Source organism: Hibiscus syriacus, unplaced genomic scaffold (genome assembly GCF_006381635.1).
Source record: "Hibiscus syriacus cultivar Baekdansim isolate YM2019G1 unplaced genomic scaffold, ASM638163v2 tig00110474_pilon, whole genome shotgun sequence".
NCBI lineage: Eukaryota > Viridiplantae > Streptophyta > Magnoliopsida > Malvales > Malvaceae > Hibiscus > Hibiscus syriacus.
This window is the reverse complement of record NW_024062753.1, coordinates 789,694-812,828: the sequence shown is the minus strand read 5'-3', so window position 1 is coordinate 812,828 and position 23,135 is coordinate 789,694. Positions and strand designations below refer to the sequence as shown.

General features: G+C 38.3%; 2 protein-coding genes and 1 pseudogene across 2 annotated transcripts; 1 reads left to right on the top strand and 2 right to left on the bottom strand.

The window, feature by feature from the left end:
* Positions 1–417: 417 nt before the first annotated feature.
* LOC120128005 lies at positions 418–1,962 on the bottom strand (annotated as a pseudogene).
* Positions 1,963–9,140: 7,178 nt separating this feature from the next.
* On the top strand, positions 9,141–11,023 carry LOC120128016 (putative clathrin assembly protein At1g03050). Its single transcript, XM_039145797.1, has 2 exons — positions 9,141–9,783; positions 9,898–11,023. Exons 1-2 carry the CDS (start codon positions 9,141–9,143, stop codon positions 10,986–10,988), a joined length of 1,734 nt encoding a protein of 577 aa, XP_039001728.1. The 3' UTR covers positions 10,989–11,023.
* A 383-nt stretch (positions 11,024–11,406) lies between these two features.
* LOC120128120 (probable galacturonosyltransferase 3) lies at positions 11,407–22,060 on the bottom strand. Its single transcript, XM_039145889.1, has 9 exons — positions 21,730–22,060; positions 21,344–21,636; positions 20,166–20,218; positions 19,324–19,390; positions 19,129–19,257; positions 13,533–13,676; positions 13,117–13,454; positions 11,959–12,904; positions 11,407–11,787 (listed from the first exon to the last, which is right to left on the bottom strand). The coding sequence occupies exons 1-9, from the start codon at positions 22,058–22,060 to the stop codon at positions 11,512–11,514; spliced, it is 2,577 nt and encodes an 858-aa protein (XP_039001820.1). The 3' UTR covers positions 11,407–11,511.
* Positions 22,061–23,135: the final 1,075 nt, after the last annotated feature.

Sequence of the window (23,135 nt, the reverse complement as noted above, 5' to 3'; positions counted from 1 at the left end):
ATCCTAGCCGAGATCTCAACTCTTCTTGTTCATCAAAGGATTCATATCCAAATACCATGCTTTAGATCTCTATAACGTAATATTATTATGAACAAGCCAAGTAACATAGGATAGAGAAGTTGCCCCAAAGCAAAAATTTAGGGCTAAACTGCAAGAGTGTTAACTCTCTAGGTATGACAACAATGCAAATATAACGAACTTGGAGTGATTAGTGCAACAAAAGCCAGCCTACTCAAAACTGCCAATTCAACAGGCACAGAGTCTCTTAGCGACTAGTATAACATATGCAGTGTTCAAAGCTATAATCTTGACCAAAAAGAGTATGCCCCAGTTAAATGAAGGGACTCATATAGTATAGCTATAAAACAATGTTTCAAGAAAAACAAAAGCCTTAAATCCTCAATACAAAGTGATTTAAAAAATCCACACATTTTATGCAATCATGAATCCACAAGCATCAACTTCAACCTTACGGAGGATAAAAATCACTAAACACAATCTAGGAGAAGGCAGAAACAATACAATTTCAAGGATGATAATGATACTAAAGTAATAGTAGTGAAATTGATTTTCCACATAGTGTGTAAATAATCCTACACAAAGATACCTGAGCTTAACTATGCACACATCCATTACCTGCACAAGCAAAACCATGAAATCACTTGGAAACCAATAGGATTTCCAGCTTCTTAGTCTTGCTAGGTGTGTTAGCATTGGAAGTCGTATTGGTTGCCGCCGTTGCAGCTGCTCTTGCACTCTTATCAAGCCTTATCAGACTCTGCAAAGCCAAGATTGCTTGTGGCGCCAAATCATGAGACGCCCTGGCATATAAACACCTAACCGTGACGGAGGCGGCGTCCTTTACGTCTTGGGAATTCAATGGACCAAACAAACAATGCCCTAAAATCGTCACCACCGGCCTTAAAAGTTCCCAAGGTAACGGGATCCTCACACCCTTTATCTCCATATTTTCAACGTTGCCATTAATCCCCAAATTGTTCATCTCCTCCACCACCACTTCCTTGATCACATCATCCTCGTAGTCCGCTTCATCACCGTTGCGGCTTCTTGTTCCGTTGTTAAACCCAGAATCCTCTCTAGAAACTTGATTGTAACAGTTGCCGTTTGCATTAACGTTTTCACGGTGATCATCGTCATCCCGGTCGAATTTTGTCCTGCAAGGGCAATCTTGCCCGGCCCAAGCGGCTGCGAATTTGCAGAAGTCCAGTTTAGACCAAGCCGACATTTGAGAAATTTGCTTGTAATAGCAATCGAACACCGTCCCAACGATTATAGCTCGCTTAGTTGACTTAACTGCTAAATGTGGCTCGAGTGGAGGCGACAAAACGCCGACGGATTGTCTAGATCTGTCGTCAATGGATTTGTTACGAGGAGTGTGGTAAAGAGATGGTTGGGAGAGGTCTGGAATTTGGACGAGAAGCGGTTTTCCGGCCCGGGATTTGGCTTCAGAAGAGTAAACGGCGAGAACAGCTTCGAATCCGGCGAGAGACAGCAGAGAAGAAGAATCCGATGAGTGGATACGGGAAAAGTAGATGCCGGAGAGAAGAGGTATAAAAGAGAGGACGAGAAGGCGGAGATGAGGATCGGAGGATTGGAAAGTTTCGTAGAGCCATTGGCAGAGAAGGTCGGAGCCGGAACCGGAGGTAGGAGAAGAAAGGACAGAGGAAATCAGAGAGCAAGCCGAGGGAGACGAGAGGAGAGAAACGGCGGGACGGTCGGAATCGGCCAAGGAAGAAACGGTAGCTCCACCAGAAGGGAGGAGAGCGGCGAGGGCAAGGATGCAGGAACGTTGTTTGGAGACGGATTCCCACCAAGAGTGCATCGGATCGTTTTCGGTGGCAGTAGTCGAGGGAGGAGGTTTTGGTGGACTGTGGAGTAGCAAGCGGAGGAGGCGGAGGAGGAGGAGGGGGAGTTTGTGGAAGGGTTGCGGTGGAAGTCCATGGAGGAGATTTGGAGCTAGATTTGGGGAACGGGAGATCCGGAACGTGATAAAGTCGGGTCTCGTATCGGCTTGTTAGAGTCTATAGACTATAAGTTTAAGGGTAAACTACGCCAATGGTCACTGATATTTGGGTAAGTTTTTATTTTCACCATTAATGTTTCAAAAGTTACAAATAAGTCACTAACGTTATCGTTTGTAACAAAATGGTCACTGGCCGTTAACCGCCGTTAAGAAACATGACGAAAAATACAGCTGGACCGTTATATACTGAGTTGAATCGTTGACCGCCATTTTGACTGGCTCTTCTTCTTCTTCTTCAACCCATTCCCCATCTTCTTTTTCTTATTTCTTCACTTTTCTTCTTTTCCTCTTATCACACACCTGATACAATCCTCTTATCACTCTCAGAGGCTCATCATTCCCATGCTTCAAAGGCATGCCTGGGGGGACAAAGATCCACCGATAGTTCATGATAGAGATGATCAGAGGAAAAGAAGATGTTTCTTGGGAGGAATTTTTACAATTGGTAGGCTATTTGCTCTCTCATGCTCTTCTTGAATTAACAATAAAATTATTATTCTGCTAAACTTCTTATGTTTATTATCCTGTTACTTATGAGTTTAAAGGCATATAACTGTACAAAACATGTTTCTTGGCATTCTTGTAGTGCTTACTATGAGCTCTAGAGTAGAAATGATCATACCTCCATGCTTTGTTATCCATTCTAAAAATCAATGCCTTTGCTATTGTGGTTAAAATTTTTCTCTATAACCTCGGTTGTTTTTGTTAGATTTGTCTAGAAATTAAGTTGACAAGTTGAAAATTTCATCTTGGTTGATGGCCAACTTATTGGAAATTTCATCTTGGTTGGTGGCCAAACTTTGAATATGTGAATTTCATATTTGGTGGCTAACTTGTACACATTGGAAAATTCTTTGGTAGGTGGCCAAACTTTGAACATATTGTTCTTGAAACTCAACTATAAATAGGCCTAAGTATTTCCATTAGAAATCATCCAAAAAATAAGTTCTCTCTTCCTCTTGTATTCTTCATTCTCCCACTTTGGGAATTCTAAAGAATTCCATTTGTTGTAATATTGGCAATATAGTGAAGTTATCATCCGGTGTGGTGCCCGAGGAGTAGACGATATTCTCATCGAACCTCGTAAATTTGGTGTGTTCTCTCATTTATTGTTTTTTATTCGGTTCTTTTCCATTGTGTTTTAATATTCAATAGTTTGACAGGTTTATCCGCTATGCAACCTTTGGTGGTTTTAATCTTGACATTTTAGGTCAATTTTAAAACTACGTTCGTGTGGGAAATAACCCGTTTTTCCCAACAATTGGTATCAGAGCTTCGGTTGAGATTATCCTGGTGGTTCCGTTGCTGAAAAGATACAATTCGTGATATTGAATATTGTTCGTTAGAATTAAAATTCCAAAATACGGATCAGTTGAGACATCAAGCTCTTCATCTGGACCGGTGAGGAGGGTGATGTCAAATGCAAATTTATCGGTGGAGTTGTTCGATGGATCCGATCATTTTGGCATGTGGCAAGGCGAGGTGTTAGACGCTTTATTCCAACAAGGTCTAGACATCGCCATTGAGGAAGAAAAGCCCGAATATATGGAGGAGAAAGAATGGGGAACAATCAATCGTTTGTCGTGCAGCACGATTCGATCTTGTTTTTCTAGGGAGAAAAAGTATGGCTACAAGAACGAGACTTCTGCAAGTAAGATGTGGAAAGCTTTGGAGGAAAACTTCCTGAAGAAAAGCTCTCAGAATCGTCTCCACATGAAGAAAAGATTGTTCAGATTTGATTATCAACCAGACACTAGTATGAATGAACACATCACTGCGTTCAATGAGCTAGTGGAAGACTTATTGGGCATGGATAAAACCTTCAAAGATGAAGATTTGGCTTTGATGTTGTTGTCATCTCTTCCAGATGAATTTGAGCACCTTGAGACAACGTTACTTCATGGTAATGATAATGTTACCCTTAAAGATGTAATTGCTGCTTTGTATAGTTATGAACTCAGGAAGAAAACCAAAAAGGAGAGCAAGTACGAAGCAGCAGAGGCCATGGTGGCAAGAGGTCGCTCGAAAAGTCAAAAGCCAAAGTGGAGAGGGAGATCAAAGTCGAAGTCCAGACTGGGAAAAAATGAATGTGCCTTTTGTCATGAGAAAGGCCATTGAAAGAAAGATTGTCCGAAGCTGAAGAAGAAAGGAAAAGCTGCTCCAAATGCATGTGTTGCAGAGCATGATGCACATGACTCTGACATATCATTGGTTGCTTCATCAAAAACATTCCATTCCGATGAGTGGATATTAGATTCGGGTTGCACCTATCATATGTCCCCTAATCGGGAGTGGTTCTCCGATTTAGTGGAACTAAATGCAAGAGTTGTTTATATGGGCAATGAAATGCCTGTAAAACTGTTGTGATATGTTCAATTCGATTGAAGAATCAAGATGGATCAACCAGAGTTCTGACGGATGTCTGATACGTGCCCAGTTTGAAGAAAAATCTCATCTCGTTGGGAGCCTTAGAATCCAAAGGCTCAGTAGTCACTATGAGAGATGGAGTTTTAAAAGTCACATATGGCGCACTTGTGATGATGAAGGGCATCAGGAAACATAATTTGTATTACTACCAAGGTAGTACAATTATTGAAGCAGTTGCAGCAGCTTCCGGAGGTGATGATTTGGACGCAACCCAGTTGTGGCATATGCGGTTGGGACATGCTGGAGAGAAATCCTTGCAAATCCTGGCAAAGAAAGGAATGTTGAAAGGTGCAAAGGCTTGCAAATTGAAATTTTGCGAGCATTGTGTTCTGGAAAGCAGAAGAGAGTGAAGTTTGGAACCACTATACATAATACAAAAGGTATTGTAGATTATTTTCACTCAGATGTATGGGGTCCTTCAAAGACATCGTCTTTGGGAGGAAACCATTATTTTGTAACTTTTGTAGATGACTTTTCCAGAAGAGTTTGGGTGTATCCGATGAAGTCTAAAGATGAAGTGCTTCAAATTTTCCTGAAATGGAAAAATATGATCGAGAACCAGACTGGTAGAAAGATCAAACGTCTTAGGACGGACAATGGAGGGGAATATAAAAGTGACCCATTCTTTGACGTTTGCCATGAGTATGGTATTGTTCGACACTTCATTGTTAGACATACACCATAACAGAATGGGGTGGCAGAGCGTATGAATCGAACACTATTGGAGAAAGTTCGATGTATATTGTCTAATGTTGGGTTAGGCAAGGCATTTTGGGCTGAGGCTGTGACATATGCTGGCCATCTCATTAATCGTCTGCCGTCATCAGCGATAGGAGAAAAAACACCATTGGAGGTATGGTCTGGAAAACATGCTACTGATTATGATTCCTTGGTTGGTGGCCAAACTATGCACATATTGTTCTTGAAACTCAACTATAAATAGGCCTAAGTATTTCCATTATAAATCATCCAAAAAACAAGTTCTCTCTTCCTCTTGTATTCTTCATTCTCCCACTTTGGGAATTCCAAAGAATTCCATTTGTTGTAATATTGGCGATATAGTGAAGTTATCATCCGGTGTGGTGCCCGAGGAGTAGACGATATTCTCGTCGAATCTCGTAAATTTGGTGTTCTCTCATTTATTGTTTTTTATTCGGTTCTTTTCCATTGTGTTTCAATATTCAATAGTTTGACAGGTTTATCCGCTGTGCAACATTTGGTGGTTTTAATCTTGACATTTTAGGTCAATTTTAAAACTACGTTCGTGTGGGAAGTAACTCGTTTTCCCCAACAGTTTTAACAGGAACAGTTGATTTCTCAACCACAATCTTGTTAGATTCGATTCATCAACAGTCATACGAGCAACACTCTCCCAGTAAGTCAGATTAACAACTTTCCCAGCTCCGTAAATGGGGTTTTGAAGGAAGAAGAAGACTAAAACCGAACGGGCCAACGCAAGAGACCAAAACCATTTTTTTCTCACCAATGACTAAAATTAGACGGACTAAAAACATAAGGAACCACCCATATAGTTTTTTTATGAGAAGTGAATAATATAAAATGACCATTAAAATTGGTGTAACAAGTTAACTTAAACACTAACTCAGTTTTTCATGACGAATTCAATGAATTCATATAAAGTGGAAAGATCTAATAATGATAATAAAGAAGCAGTGATCACATAAAATTCTATCCAATTCATGGCTAAAACCTAATCATACGTCCATTTAAATTCTAGAGGAACAGCAGTACAACACCATTCATCCGTAAAGGAATGAACCCCAAACACAGACAGATACTTTTGACACCAAAGTTGGTCTTACCCCAAGACAAGCTAACTAAACTTGAAAAGTTAACCGGAAAATCAAACATCCTATCCATTGCAAGCCGGTATCGAGCCGACTATATTATTTCTAAATTGTCAAAACTCAAAACGCATTCACATGCTTCACATCTATGATTAATCAACGGCATCCGACAACATATACATGCTGAATCAGTTCGTGGAGTTGGGGTCTTACGTTCACCGAAGTGTTTCAGTCTGAAACTTTGTTCGGCTCCCAAGCTGAAATAGCATATCCAGTCATGCTGAACGAGTGCTTTGCCAGGTCCATGCTTTTCTTAGCACCCAACCATATAGCCCAAAAGAATCCAATCCAGCCTGATGCATATCGAAACATCAAATGAAAAGCACTACTCCAGAAAATTAAGTTGCCTAGTCAAAGCCTAAAACGATTTTCACTCTGGATAATTTCAAGCTTCAGGTCCATACAGTTTGAGATGGCAATTAGGAGGACATGAAAAAACATAATTACTTATAATTACCCAATTAGTATAAAAATTGTGAACTGTGCCAAAAAACAGACAGCAATTTTAGCAAAAGCCGCAGAAAACATTGCAGATACACTCAATAGCAAAGCTACTTAATGTGCACAATGAAGAATATCAACTTTGGCATTGAAACATCTTATCCCATTCATTCCAATTTTGAGGGTACAAAACACCAGAATAGCTTGAATTTGAAATGTAAAAAGAAGAAAAATACAGTAATACGAGGGCATGCAAACTCACAAAAACTTGCTCACTCACACCATTCAGCAAATTTGGTCTGTAAAAGGAATATTGGTCACAGAACGAGAAAGCGAGAGACAGACCAATTAATGAACATGAACAGATGATGATAGAAGGTGCAAAGTAATAAATCTAATTCAAATCCCCCATTTATAGCCATTAGCAAAATTCTGTTTTCCAATTCTGCACATACTAGTTTTTCATCATATTTCTTATCTACTAAGTTTTGAAGTCACGTGAATACAATTCAAGGAGAAAATAATGGTATTGATTTTATCCCAACATACTGTATGCATACTTGTTGAAACTTCATTTGGATTATCATCTAAAATAACCCACAGCAATTTCATAGGACTGAAATTCATTTAGGGACACAGGTTCCAGAAAATAATTATAAAGGGGTTCAACCCTATAAAAAGATATAAATGAAAACTGAAATTCATTTGGAGGTGAGGGTTGTGTCAGGTGTGTGATAAGAGGAAAAGTGAAGAAAAGTGAAGAGAAAGAAAGAAGAAGAAAAGTGAAGAGAAAGAAAGAAGAAGAAAAGTGAAGAAAAAGAAGATGGGGAATGGTTTGAAGAAGAAGAAGAGCCAGTCAAAATGGCGGTCAACGAGCCAACTCAGTAGATAACGGTCTAACTGTATTTTTCGTCACGCCTCTTAACGGCCGGTGACCATTTTGTCACAAACGATAACGTTAGTGACCTATTTGTAACTTTTGAAACATTAGTGGTGGAAACGAAAACTTACCCAAACGTCAGTAACCATTGGCGTAGTTTACCCTAAGTTTAATGAAGACAACTTTCATTTCCATCTATTTTCTCTATTTAGTCTTCAAATTGAATATTTATGTTTAATCAAAATAAATATTTAAAATTATTTATGCGTAATAAGTTGTTTTGAACTACAAAAATATTAAATATTATTCAATATTATGTTTACTATAAATTTGATAATCAATTTAAATAAAATTATAGTGAATTTGAATACTATAATATTTTTTTAAGAAAAAATAATAATATAATTAGATAGAAAAATCATACAAGAAAAAGATATTGTCCTTTCGAGGACATTCTATAAAATTGAATACAATAATATATTTTACAAATATATTAGTATTCTTTGTATAATTATAATAAATTTTAATTTTTTTTAACATATTTTACTGATAAAGTGTAATTTCATCTTAACTTTTTATGTTATGTTTAGTAGTACATATTGTACAATTACACAATTATATAAATTTAAAGTTTAAAAAATATTAACTTTAAAATAAAAAATATACTTAATTATATTAATTCTCGCGCACAAACTCTAGTGATCTCGGTAAAAGAATTGTTGTTATTCATTGAAATCTTGAGTTTGAATATCAGGAATACTAAGGAAACGAATATTCAATATCAAATGGTTGATAGTCATCTTTAAACAAAATTATATTAATTTTCACAAAAATTGAAGAATACAATGAAAAATCTCTGATTACATTCAATTTAACGAGATTCATAAATTATATAAAACTTATTATAATAAGAAGACAATACATAAATTATTAAAATCGAGTTATTCAACCGAAACCGATAATTTAATCGTATCTATGCATAAATGAATTGATTTAGCTAATTTATAGTAAATAACCATGAAATCATTTTCCATTATAAATCTGAAAATGTCAAAATGGTTTGAAAACAAACCAGACCTGATGGCAAAGAATTTCCCTTGGCACGACTCAAACTAATCAAATCCAAATATTATATCTTAATTCTTAAACAGAATTCACGTTTCTTTAGCTATACCCAAACAGAATCTGTCATTTGGCTAAAGGTCTGCCGTTAAAAAAAAAACAAAGTTTTCTTTGTTAATGCTGAAATATAGGGTAATAAATGGCAATAGCCATGCATGCATGGTTGATTCAAAGATCGAATTCTGTTTGGTTTCAAAGAAAAAGAAAAACATAGTTGAAGAGGGAAGTTAAAGAAAGTTAACAAAGGGAAAGAGTGGGGAATTTTCTTTCATTTTCCCATCAACAATCTTCTCCATCGATTGTTGTTGGGAATTTTTTTTAATTGGTATTTTACTTAATATTTAGAACCTTAAAATCCATGGCGAGCAAGCTCAAAAGAGCCATCGGCCGTGTTAAAGACCAGACTAGCATTGGTCTTGCCAAAGTCGGTGGCAGCACGTCACTTTCCGAACTCGACATAGCCATCGTAAAGGCAACAAGACACGAAGAGTACCCCGCCGATGAGCGACATGTCCGGGAAATACTTTCGTTGACCTCGTGTTCGAGAGCCTATGTTAGCGCATGCGTTAACTCCCTCTCGAGACGTCTCAACAAGACCAAGAACTGGACCGTGGCGTTGAAGACACTCGTGTTAATCCACCGTCTTCTCACCGAGGGCGATCCGGCATACGAGCAAGAGATCTTCTTCTCGACAAGGCGCGGGACTCGGATTCTAAACATGTCCGACTTCCGCGACACCTCGCGGTCCAACTCATGGGATTTCTCTGCGTTTGTGAGGGCTTATGCGTTGTACCTCGACGAAAGCCTGGAATTTAAGATGCAAGGGAAGAATGCGAAGCGGAATATGTATAAATACGATGAAGAATTTGGGGAAGAAAATATCGATAAGGCGGTTGTCGTTAGATCCACGCCGGTCCATGAGATGAAAACCAAGCAATTATTTCAAAGAATGCAGCAATTGCAGCAGATTGTTGAACGTTTCTTAGCTTGTCGACCAACAGGTTTGCATATTATATATATATATATAAAATTTAAACCTAATCTTACTAATGAACACCTATATAACATGAATTAATGGTGTAATATTTTTTTTTTGCATGATTGAAAAAAAACAGGTGAAGCCAAATGCAACAGGGTGGTCACGGTGGCGCTTTATCCAATCCTAAAAGAGAGTTTCCAGATATATTACGACATGACCGAAATAATGGGAGCTTTGATCGATCGTTTCATGGACGTCGACATGTTGGATACCATGAAAATCTACGACAATTTTTGCCGACAAAGCCAGCAATTCGATGAGCTCGATGCTTTCTATTCGTGGTGTCAGACCTTCGGCGTCGCACGCCCGTCGGAGTTCCCTGAGATTGAGAAGATCACCCCAAAGAAACTCGACCTCCTCCATGAGTTGATCCGCGACAAATCGGCTTTGGAGCAAGGAAACATAAGTAAAGAGGAACCGAGGAATGAACCCGAGGAAATCAAAGAAACCGAACCCGAAGAAGATATTAACGCGGTTAAAGCATTACCACCACCGGAAAATCTCTTCGAAGACGAACCGGAGAAGAAAGACGAAGATGATAACTCGAAAGCTATAATTGTGCAACTAGAGGCTGACTTGTTGAACTTAGGGGAGGATACAGTTTCGTATGAAGACCACGCCGATGAATTGGCATTAGCATTGTTTGACGGCCCTGCACCGGCCGTTCAGTTGCCGGGACCAAGATGGGAAGATTTGAAAGACGAGATCGATTGGGAAACTGCCCTTGTTCAATCCGTAAGTAGCTTAAACAATCAAAAAGCGGAACTCGGCGGTGGGTTCGACAAGTTGTTGCTCGACGGAATGTACCAACAGGGCCAAACACTAGCGGCAATGCAAAGTTGTGCAGCGACCGGAAGTGCAAGCAGCGTCGCATTTGGATCAGCCGGAAGACCGGCGATGCTAGCATTGCCTGCTCCGCCTTCATCGAACAGTGGTGATAACAACAATAATGGATCAATGCAGGTTGATCCATTCGCAGCATCACTCGCAGTTGCGCCTCCATCGTACGTACAGATGTCGGACATGGGGAAGAAGCAGAAGCTCCTTCTGGAAGAACAGGTGATGTGGGAGCAATACAGAAGGAACGGCATGCAAGGACCTGTCGGACTGCCGAAAGTACAAACGTATCCGTACAATCAAGGAGGGTGGTATACTCATGGTTATTGAAGCTTCAAAGTTGTTTAGTGTGGATCGTAATTGATGTGGTGAGAGATTCAAATTGGCAATTGTTCAAAGTTTTAGTGGGAAGAAAAATTGTGTAACCAAAGTGGGAACATAATAATGTTCCTCATTATGTCTTCCCTTTAATTCTATTGATTTGCTTTACCTAACAAATTTTACATCCATCAATATTGAGATCAGAATCAACCTTTCCAAGCATTAAAATACATATGGTTTATAAGGGACGGACTCGAACATAATTAATTGGGAAAAAATTGAAATGAGGTTGATTTTGCGCCTTCAATTTTGGGTTCAATGAAACCATACACATACCTAGCTAATTAGGTAAACAGCAGCAGGCAGGAGATCTTATTCCATAGAAAAAGAAAGAAAAAATGTTGATATTCCTATCGAAATCAACAAAGAATCATAAAAGAATGACCCTTTTCTTTACCATGATAAAAGAACCACAAGTGTGAAAAGAAGTGAAAGCACGAGGAAAGGGAAGAAAAAAGGGTTGAAAAACCTGTCATTCCCTCATTTTGCAGAGTTGAAGGTAATAATTACCAGAACTTACATATTTAGACCAGTATGACTTGTACTTGGCGATCGCCAGATCCAACCATGGCTTATTGTTTCCATTGTAATGGATGACAGCTGCCTCTTCTATCGCGGTTTTGTTGAGGGCCGGATCATATCCGAGTCCTAATACGTGCCATTTTCGGTCCAGCGGATGAGTCAAGTTATGGAAAGTGATCAGTCCCGGTGGCAATGTGCCAAGCTTCCAAAGAGTTCTATCCTCATTCTGCAAAATATTGACCAATGAGTTTGAATTGGCCTTTTGTAAATATTGACCAATTTAGATAAAATTTAAGGCTCATATTTCGGATTGAAGCAGTACCATAAATAGGTCCGACCTGGGACACATCTACATGAAAGAGAAATGAAACAAGAGAAGAGCAATAGTGAACAATACCAAATCTTGCCAATGATGATATATGGCCGTGATGTTTCGCTTTCTCCACTCCTTTAAGTCAAAAATATTCATCCCGAATGCCCAACCACAAGCATTTGGGTTGAAATTCTCTATGATTATTGGATTGGAGAAGTTGAGATACTTATCAAATCTATGGAAGCTCTCTTTACAGGTCTCCACTGCTCCATTTACCATTCCTTGCAGATCAACATCCCAAAGAGGCGTCAAATCCTTTTGAACTACAATGTCATCATCCAAAAACAGGATTTTGTCGAGCTTCGGATAGACTTCAGGAAGATAGAATCTAAGATGATTAAGCATCGATAAGTATTTCGGGTTCCTATATTTGAGATGGTCAGCACCAACAGAGAGAGACGAAGCATGATTTGCCTTGAAGTAATAGTCTTTAATTCTAACAGATTCGAGTTGTCGAAGAACGGAGCAGTAAGATGAATTCAACCACTTGAAATCATCGATGTTCTTGACCTCGACTGTTGCGTTTTCAGGAGTATTCATGATGAACCACATCCTCATCGCAGCAAAATTCAGTTTATCAGTCACTACATGGAAAACGTGTTTCTCCGGCTCGTTCGCATGCAGCACTGTTGAATTGACAACCACCGATGTTGCCAGTACGTTATCGGAAAATATGGCATAATGGTACAAAGAAGGATCTTCAAGCTTTTCGTTTTTTGGATCCTTCTTGTTCTGATATCCATGAATGTAGTAGTCTGCTGCTAGCTGCAGTGTTAGGCAATGCAGTGGTTTCGGGACGGTTGTTGCGGCTAACTGAATCAAGAAGGAACTCTTTTTCTTCAATGAATTGAGATTATCTTCCGTTGGCTGAAGCATGGCTCGAAGTTTTCTTGCAACTACGTAACAATCGTAGAGTTCATCCTTTGCCATAGACAATGCATGCCCCATTGCTTTCGCACTATCAAGTGAACTGCAAATACAACACTTCTTCATGAGACCCATATAATACACATACCTGATAACCAAAGATTAAAAGTAGCATAGGAGCAAATTAAACCATATACAGGTAACTACTTGCTCACTTCTATAGTCGAGGGACTATTTTGCTCATCAACCTATAGTATAGGGACTTATAAAATAATTTAACTGATAACCAAAACAGGGGACATAAAGTAGCAATACCCAGGATGAAGCTCGGCATCAGAGTCAGCATCTCCAATAACATATAAACTTTCTCTGACATGTTGCAAAAGAGAATTGTAAAGAATAGTTTTGTTCTTGGACTTGGCAATGTTTGCATATACTTTTGCCATGATAATCTGGTCACGCATAAGCTTCAAGGTTGAATCAGAATTAGGATTCTCGTAATCTCTTCTCCATATACTGTATTTTCCCTGGACAACAATGTCATTGTTTTTTAAGCTCTCAATTGCTGCTGTTGCTTGCATCTGTTTATTAGCCTCTTTATCTTGGCGAATAAGTTCTGCGGTACGGAGTTCCCTCCTCTTTTGCCGCAGCATCTGAATACCACTCATACTATCACAAATATAAACCATGAAAGAAATTTGTAAATTCACAGTAAGGGCTGGATGATTTACCTGGCGCTTGAACTTCACAGGACTCCATGATGGCCGTCGATGATTTTCAACTTCATCTTCTTGCAATTGATCGTCATCGGTAGAATGTCCAACATTTTCTTCAAATGGTGTGGTAGTTTGATATGATTCTTTCAGCTTAATTACCTAAAAAAATTACTCAACTGTTGATGCCAAGCATGTTACTCAGTTCACTCACTTAATTTGGTTATACTAGCTGTTATGAATTTGAACACCATGAATAGGCATTGGAATCTAAAGTTTCAATATCAGATCATGAATTGACAGAAACCTGTTGGGGAAAACGGGTTATTTCCCACACGAACGTAGTTTTAAAATTGACCTAAAATGTTAAGATTAAAACCACCAAAGGTTGCACAGCGGATAAACCTGTCAAACTATTGAATATTGAAACACAATGGAAAAGAACCGAATAAAAACAATAAAGGAGAGAATACACCAAATTTACGAGGTTCGACGAGAATATCGTCTACTCCTCGGGCACCACACCGGATGATAACTTCACTATATCGCCAATATTACAACAAATGAAATTCTTTAGAATTCCCAAAGTGAGAGAATGAAGAATACAAGAAGAAGAGAGAACTTGTTTTTGGGATGATTTCTAATGGAAATACTTAGGCCTATTTATAGTTGAGTTTTAAGAACAATAAGTTCAAAGTTTGGCCACCTACCAAAGAATTTTCCAATGTGTACAAGTTAGCCACCAAATATGAAATTCACATGTTCAAAGTTTGGCCACCAACCAAGATGAAATTTCCAACTTGTCAACTTAATTTCTAGAAAAATCTAACAAATCTCCACCTTGGCTTGAAATTACCAAGCCTACTCAACTTCTTTAACTCCTCAAATTTGTAGTGCCTCTAATTGCGCTCACAAGCGCCACACACCCGAAGGTGTTCATACTTTCAGGATATTAATCAAGTTCAAACAATGATTGAACTTGATTACTGTTACCACCTTGGTCATCATATCTGCAGGATTTTCTGATGTCGCAATTTTCTGAAGTAAAATATTTCCTTCTTCAAATATCTCCCGCACAAAGTGATACCTCACGTCGATATGCTTAGTTCTTGAATGGTAGACTTGATTTTTCGCTAAGTGAATAGCGCTCTGACTGTCACAATAGAGACTAATGTGACTTTGAACAACTCCCAAGTCTTCCATCAACCCGTTAAGCCAAATTGTTTCCTTTACAGTCTCTGAAACTGCCATGTATTCTGCCTCTGTAGTAGACAAGGCCACCGTAGATTGCAATGTAGACTTCCAACTTACTGGGGCTTTAGGAAGAGTAAACAAATACCCAGTAGTTGATCGACGCTTATCCAAATCACCAGCATAATCGGAATCAACATATCCAACCACACACTGACCAAGTGCTTCATCCTGTTCAAAAACTAAACCAACATCCACGGTTTGTTGGAGATACCGTAGAATCCATTTCACAGCTTGCCAATGTCCTTCTCCAGGATCATGCATGTACCTGCTCACAACTCCAACTGCTTGTAAAATGTCAGGACGCGTACACACCATTGCATACATCAAGCTCCCAACTGCATTTGCATATGTAACTTTTGCCATATACACTCGTTCTTTGTTAGTTTTAGGAGATAATTGAGAACTAAGTTTCAAATGAGAAGCCAATGAGATACTTACATGTTTGGTATTTTCATTCATGCCAAAACATTGTAATACCTTTCTCAGATACTGCTTCTGTGTTAAACAAAGCTTCTCTCTCTATCTATCTCTTCTTATCTCCATACCAAGAATCTTTTTGGCCTCACTTATATCTTACATCTCAAACTCTTGATTCAGCTGAGCCTTTAATTTGTCTATCTCCTTTTGACTCTTCGAAGTGATCAACATATCGTCAACGTACAAAAGAAGATAAATGAAAGATCCATCTTTGAGCTTTTGCAAATACACACAATGATCATATTTGCTTCTAGTATACTTTTGCCTCCTCATAAAGCTATCAAATCGCTTGTACCACTGCCTCGGAGATTGCTTCAATCCATATAGCAATTTGTTCAGCTTACAAACCCATTTCTCACAACCACCATCTTTGTATTCTTCTGGCTGAGTTATATAGATCTCCTCTTCTAAATCACCGTGCAAGAAAGCCATCTTTACATCAAGTTGAGCTAGCTCCAAATTCAACTGTGCTACCAAGGCCAACAATATTCTAATGGAGGAATGCTTCACAACAAGGGAAAATACTTCATTGTAGTCGATTCTCTCCTTTTGAGCGTAGCCTTTAGCTACCAACCGTGCCTTGTAGCAAACATCTTTCTTGCTATGAGATTCATCTTTCTTTACAAATACCCACTTGCTTCCAATGGCTCTTTTACCTTTCGGTAATTGTGCCAGTTTTCAAGTGTTGTTCTTTTGGAGAGATTGCATTTCTTCATCCATGGCACTTTTCCACTTATCACTTTCAAAGCTTTGTATTGCTTCTTGGTAAGTGATAGGGATATCATCATCAACAAAATGGAAGAGCATAGGCTACCATATCAACAAATCGAGCAGGTCTACAAATATCTCTCCTTGGCCTTGTAACTGCAAGTGATTCTGGTGTCTCCAATGGTTCTTGGGTTTGAACCTCTTCATTTTCTGATTCTTCTATTGGAGTTGAAGAATCAACTGCATCAACTTCTGGGATCATCGTCTGCTGAAACTCCACCTGTTTTGGAGTATGCTCCACCTGCTGCGGGGTACTACTTGTCTGGATAGCTTCACTTGTTACCTTCTTTACTAGGACAGATTCATCAAAGGTAACATCTCTGCTACAAATTATCTTCTTGATGTCTAAACACCAAGGGCAGAATCCCTTCACTCCATGGGTGATTCCCATAAAGAGAGCATTCTTTTCTCTCAGATCAAGCTTGGATTCCTTCACATGATAATAAGCAGTGGATCCAAATATATGTAAGGAATCATAATCAGTAGCAGGTTTTCCAGACCATACCTCCAATGGTGTTTTTCCTCCTATCGCTGATGATGGTAGACGATTGATGAGATGGCCAGCATATGTCACAGCCTCAGCCCAAAATGCCTTGCCTAACCCACCATTAGACAACATACATCGAACTTTCTCCAATAGTGTTTGATTCATATGCTCTGCCACCCCATTCTGTTGTGGTGTATGTCTAATAGTGAAGTGTCGAACAATACCATACTCATGGCAAACGTCAAAGAATGGGTCACTTTTATATTCCCCTCCATTGTCCGTCCTAAGACGTTTGATCTTTCTACCAGTCTGGTTCTCGATCATATTTTTCCATTTCAGGAAAATTTGAAGCACTTCATCTTTAGACTTCATCGGATACACCCAAACTCTTCTGGAAAAGTCATCTACAAAAGTTACAAAATAATGGTTTCCTCCCAAAGACGATGTCTTTGAAGGACCCCATACATCTGAGTGAAAATAATCTACAATACCTTTTGTATTATGTATAGTGGTTCCAAACTTCACTCTCTCTTCTGCTTTCCAGAACACAATGCTCGCAAAATTTCAATTTGCAAGCCTTTGCACCTTTCAACATTCCTTTCTTTGCCAGGATTTGCAAGGATTTCTCTCCAGCATGTCCCAACCGCATATGCCACAACTGGGTTGCGTCCAAATCATCACCTCCGGAAGCTGCTGCAACTGCTTCAATAATTGTACTACCTTGGTAGTAATACAAATTATGTTTCCTGATGCCCTTCATCATCACAAGTGCGCCATATGTGACTTTTAAAACTCCATCTCTCATAGTGACTACTGAGCCTTTGGATTCCAAGGCTCCCAACGAGATGATATTTTTCTTCAAATTGGGCACGTATCGGACATCTGTCAGAACTCTGGTTGATCCATCTTGATTCTTCAATCGAATTGAACCTATCTCAACAGTTTTACAGGCATTGTCATTGCCCATATAAACAACTCCTGCATTTAGTTCCACTAAATCGGAGAACTACTCCCGATTAGGGGACATATGATAGGTGCAACCCGAATCTAATATCCACTCATCGGAATGGAATGTTGTTGATGAAGCAACCAATGATATGTCAGAGTCATGTGCATCATGCTCTGCAACACATACATCTGGAGCAGCTTTTCCTTTCTTCTTCAGCTTTGGACAATCTTTCTTCCAATGGCCTTTCTCATGACAAAAAGAACATTCATCTTTTCCCAGTTTAGACTTCGACTTTGATCTCCCTCTCCACTTTGGCTTTTGACTTTTCGAGCGACCTCTTGCCACCATGGCCTCCGCTGCTTCGTACTTGCTCTTCTTCTTGGTTTTCTTCCTGAGTTCATAACTATACAAAGCAACATTTACACCTTTAAGGGTAACATTATCCTTACCATGAAGTAAAGTTGTCTCAAGGTGCTCAAATTCATCTGGAAGAGATGACAACAACATCAAAGCCAAATCTTCATCTTTGAAGGTTCCATCCATGCCCAATAAGTCTTCCACTAGCTCAATGAACGCAGTGATGTGTTCATTCATACTGGTGCATGGTTGATAATCAAATCTGAACAATCTTTTCTTCATGTAAAGACGATTCTGAGAGCTTTTCTTCAGAAATTTTTCCTCCAAAGCTTTCCACATCTTACTTGCAGAAGTCTCGTTCTTGTAGCCATACTTCTACTCCCTGAAAAGACAAGATTAAATCGTGCTGCACGCCAAACGATTGATTGTTCCCCATTCTTTCTCCTCCATATATTCGGGCTTTTCTTCCTCAATGGCGATGTCTAGACCTTGTTGGAATAAAGCGTCTAACACCTCGCCTTGCCACATGCCAAAATGATCGGATCCATCGAACAACTCCACCGAGAAATTTGCATTTGACATCATCCTCGTTACCGGTCCAGATGAAGAGCTTGATGTCTCAACTGATCCGTATGTTGGCATTTTAATTCTAACGAACAATATTCAATATCACGAACTGTATTTTTTCAGCAACGGAACCACCAGGATAACCTCAACCGAAGCTCTGATGCCAATTGTTGGGGAAAACGGGTTATTTCCCACACGAACGTAGTTTTAAAATTGACTTAAAATGTCAAGATTAAAAACACCAAAGGTTGCACAGCGGATAAACCTGTCAAACTATTGAATATTGAAACACAATGGAAAAGAACCGAATAAAAACAATAAAGGAGAGAACACACCAAATTTACGAGGTTCGACAAGAATATCGTCTACTCCTCGGGCACCACACCGGATGATAACTTCACTATATCGCCAATATTACAACAAATGGAATTCTTTAGAATTCCCAAAGTGGGAGAATGAAGAATACAAGAGGAAGAGAGAACTTGTTTTTGGGATGATTTCTAATGGAAATACTTAGACCTATTTATAGTTGAGTTTTAAGAACAATATGTTCAAAGTTTGGCCACCTACCAAAGAATTTTCCAATGTGTACAAGTTAGCCACCAAATATGAAATTCACATGTTCAAAGTTTGGCCACCAACCAAGATAAAATTTCCAATAAGTTGGCCACCAACCAAGATGAAATTTCCAACTTGTCAACTTAATTTCTAGACAAATATAACAAAACCAATGTAACGCAATCAAATGGAAATACCTGTGATTGTGAGCCCTTCACATTGATAGGGTTTTCGAGAACCCAGGAAGCAGAAAGGTCCTTCATTTTCACCCTACTTGTTCGAATAGTGCCAGAACCATCACTGTATGTTGCAATTATGTCAATATCCTATATAAAACAACATATGTATGAGTACAGTAGTGTTAAAAGAAAAGGATAAACTCTGCTTATTACCTTATCGTCGCCATTGAACGTTTGAGCTGCAGAGGAAGCGTTCATTTCCTGCTCGTCAACATTAGAACTGATGGTTAGTTTGGGCAACATTATGAAATCATGAATGCAGACAGTGGTACTGCACGCTATGATTAGTTATGGAGCAATTCTGAATTTCAATAAATCAAACTACAATGTAATTTGAAATCTATAAAATGTAAAGGAAATCTGTGCCATAAAGCGGCTGACATGAAGGCAGCGGTATCAAACACTATGTTTAGCTACGAAACACTTCTGATTTCGATAAATCAAACTACAATGTGATTTCAAATCTATGAAAGATAAAAGAGATCTTTCTGTGATACAGCAACCAAACTGCAGCAGTGGTATAGAACATTATGATTAACTATCAAACACTTTGAAGTTTTGATAAATTTAACTACAAAATGAATCAAAATCTAGAAGAATATAAAGGAAAACTTTCTGTCGTACGGTAGACGATATGTTGGCAGCATATTCAAACACTATTATAGTTATGAGATACTTTTGAGTTTCAATAAATCAAACTACAATGTGATTCAAAATCTACACACACAAAAAAGGAAACCTTTCTGCGATACAATGGTTGATTTGTAGGCGGCGGTTTCCAACACAATGATAAGCTAAGAAACACTTTTGAAATTTTATAAATCAAACTACAATATGACTCAAAATCAATAAAAAGATATAAAGGAAACCTTTCTGTTGTACGGCAGCCGATATGATTTGATTTCTCTTCCACTGAGAAATAACATTGAACATATAATTAAGGTCGATTAAAATTAGGATAAAAACCACTCAGAAAATCCTAGAAATGATCTCACATTGTTTTTTCATCTGATATTTCAGCATCAACAATGATAATACTGGAGAAAACCTGAAAAAATAACCATTAATGGTGTTAGTTTACATACCAAAAGTTACTGATAATTATAATAATTTACTAAGAACTGGCATAGAAAATAAACAGAGTAATCAGATCATTATCTGATAAACATTTGGCTTTTTTATTTACTATAATCTTACGGTTAATTTGGATCCTAATTTAATGAAATCAATGCATAAAGATCTAAAACTTTTAATAGATAATTAAAACGGAATAACTGGCTAATTTAAATCCAAATTAATCAAATTGAACCAAAAAAAAAAAAGATTTGAGAGAGCGAAACATATCAGAATACGTACGAGTACAAAACAAATGAGTAGCAGGGAATTGGAGCTCCACAATGTCCTCGAAGCAGCTTCCATGGAGACGAGAGAGATTTTGGTCTTCAATTTTGCTTAAAATTCACCGGGAGAGTGACGAGTGAGATCTATATAAGTTATTCTTTTCGAACGCTTTCCTTCTTTTCTTTTTCTAAATTTCATCAAATTAATTCTCGAATATGATGATGACGTAACAATTTACAATGTTAATATAATAATTCATATATAAATAATGATATAATAAAAAAATTAAATTATTTTTTTAATCAAATTCGAAGATATAATTAACTTTATAAAAAATTTGATGACTCATTCAATCTTTTGTAGAAATAGACTTCTTTAATTTTTATAGAAAAATTAAATAAGTTATTAACTTTTTATAAAGATCAATTATATTTTTGAATTTGATAAAAATATAAATTAAATTTTTTATCATATTATCATTCATACATAAACTATAACAACACGATATACCACAATTAATTACAATATTAATATGGTAAACCTTTATACGGATGAACTTAACGACACTTAAATTTAAACAAATAAACCTCGAATACAACTCTAAAATGCTTAACGAACACAAATATAGTTTAAACAAAACAATACAAACAAAAAATTTATTCGTTCATTCGCGGTTCTTTTCCATGGCTAAGACCCAAGCAGATAAACGCTTCAAGAAAGGTTGGCATGCAGCTGGAAGCCTCTCCGCCGGTTCATCTTAATAGATTTGGCAGTATTCTTTCTGGATTTGATATTGTTCACTTAAACCCAGATGTGCCATTAGAACGCAAACATGAGTCAGCAACTCGCCACCTCTCCTCAATTCTTGACCATGCTCTTTCCATCCACAGTGAGCCGCAGAATATGCCAATAACTCGACCCACAATTTGTTCACCATGTCCCATTTTGCTTCGAATTCCAAAGCTTGCAATTGCTGTGCTAGTCGGCTGCCGTAGAAGAGGACGGATTTCGTCTTGTCTCCTTTAAGTTCTTCTAACGAATCGGTTTCGACGCCGTACAATTCGTAGCAAGCTTCGTCTACCTTGGCTCGGATTGTCCCTCTCCTTTGTTGGAAAAATCTGATGGCTTCAGCACATGTCTTGGTATCTTATCTCGCCAATCCCTTTGGGTAGCATATTTGGATGCATGACAAGAAGATACATCATGTAATCTGATAACTCTTCGCTGATTTTGGTGTATTTGTCGATATTTCCAAGAGAATAGGATTCTTTAAGCCTCTTGGCATCATCATGGTAAATAAGTTGAGTAGCAATGTGCCAAATAGAAGGCTGTGGTCAAAATCTACCTCGATTGTGCTCCATTTAAGAAGCTCCAGGCATCCCATTTTGTGTAGCACACAATCTCCTCTGTAACTCAACAGTTTCTTGCACGAATTGACATCAAACAGGTTGATGATACAGTCACTTCTCTCTTTCAACTGCTGGAAGATGAAGCTTTTCAGATCGGCATCCACGTCTTCATACTCGACGTTCATACTTTTTGCCAACATTTCCTCGATAGAGAGCTTGTTTAGAAATTTGATCCACATGGTGTCCCCGTCCTGTTTTCTAAGGCAAAACTTGACCAAGTTGAACTTGGATATCTTTATCGGCCATCTCTTGCCAATTCTCACCTGTTGCTTCTGCATAACGAAGTAGCCGTAGCTTTGTCCAGTCGGAGCGCATAAGAACGACGAAACCGTAAGCCTCTAGAACTACTGCTCCGATCAGTAGCAAGTACGTGATCGAAATATCGGCCAGTGAGCTATTGTAATCAACGAATTTCATGAATAAAACCAATGAAAGGATGGATGTAAAAAGGGTGAAAACCCGCCTATAGCTTATGGTTTTATAGTTGAGATATGCTAGTTTGGTGTAGAGCGCATCATACAAAAGGCCGAGCTCACCTTCCACCAGTTCAAAGGCTTCTTCGGATGACTTAGAGCTGATCATGGAGTGACAAATTTCTCGCTCATTGTAACCAAGGATAAGATCTGCAAATAAATAACTAAGCCTATTGAATAAGTAAAAAGCTTGAGAGAGAAAATCTTCTCGAGATCCCGAATATCTTTGAGGAGACGGAGGCGATATCATCGCCGACGATACTAAGTTTGTACCCATTTTTTTATTCCTCAGGACTTCTGGGTAATCAGGTCCGGGGTCAGGATCGGAGAACAAGAAATTTCTAAGATAATGCGTAAGCATCAAAGTAAACATGTCAAACTATTAAATATTGAAACACAATGGAAAAACCGAATAAAAACAATAAAGGAGAGAACACACCAAATTTACGATGTTCGATGAGAATATCATCTACTCCTCGGGCACCACACCGGATGATAACTTCACTATATCGCCAATATTATAACAAATTGAATTTTTTAGAATTCCCAAAATGGGAGAATGAAGAATACAAGAGGAAGAGGGAACTTGTTTTGGGATGATTTCTAATGGAAATACTTAGGCCTATTTATAGTTGAGTTTTAAGGACTAAACTTATAAATAACCTAATATTTTAGGGATCAAATATGAAATTCCCATGTTCAAAGTTTGGCCATCTACCAAACAATTTTCTAATGTGTACAC

Excerpts from the sequence above, each read along its gene's own strand:
- LOC120128120 (XM_039145889.1), bottom strand. The coding sequence starts at position 22,060 with ATGTTGGCAAAAAGTATGAACGTCGAGTATGAAGACGTGGATGCCGAT. Across the intron at positions 21,637-21,729 it reads TACACCAAAATCAGCGAAGA|CCATCAGATTTTTCCAACAA; the intron begins GTTATCAGATTA and ends CATGTGCTGAAG. Across the intron at positions 11,788-11,958 it reads ATCATCATTGGCAAGATTTG|AATGAGGATAGAACTCTTTG; the intron begins GTATTGTTCACT and ends AATATTTTGCAG.
- LOC120128016 (XM_039145797.1), top strand. The coding sequence starts at position 9,141 with ATGGCGAGCAAGCTCAAAAGAGCCATCGGCCGTGTTAAAGACCAGACT. Across the intron at positions 9,784-9,897 it reads CTTAGCTTGTCGACCAACAG|GTGAAGCCAAATGCAACAGG; the intron begins GTTTGCATATTA and ends GAAAAAAAACAG.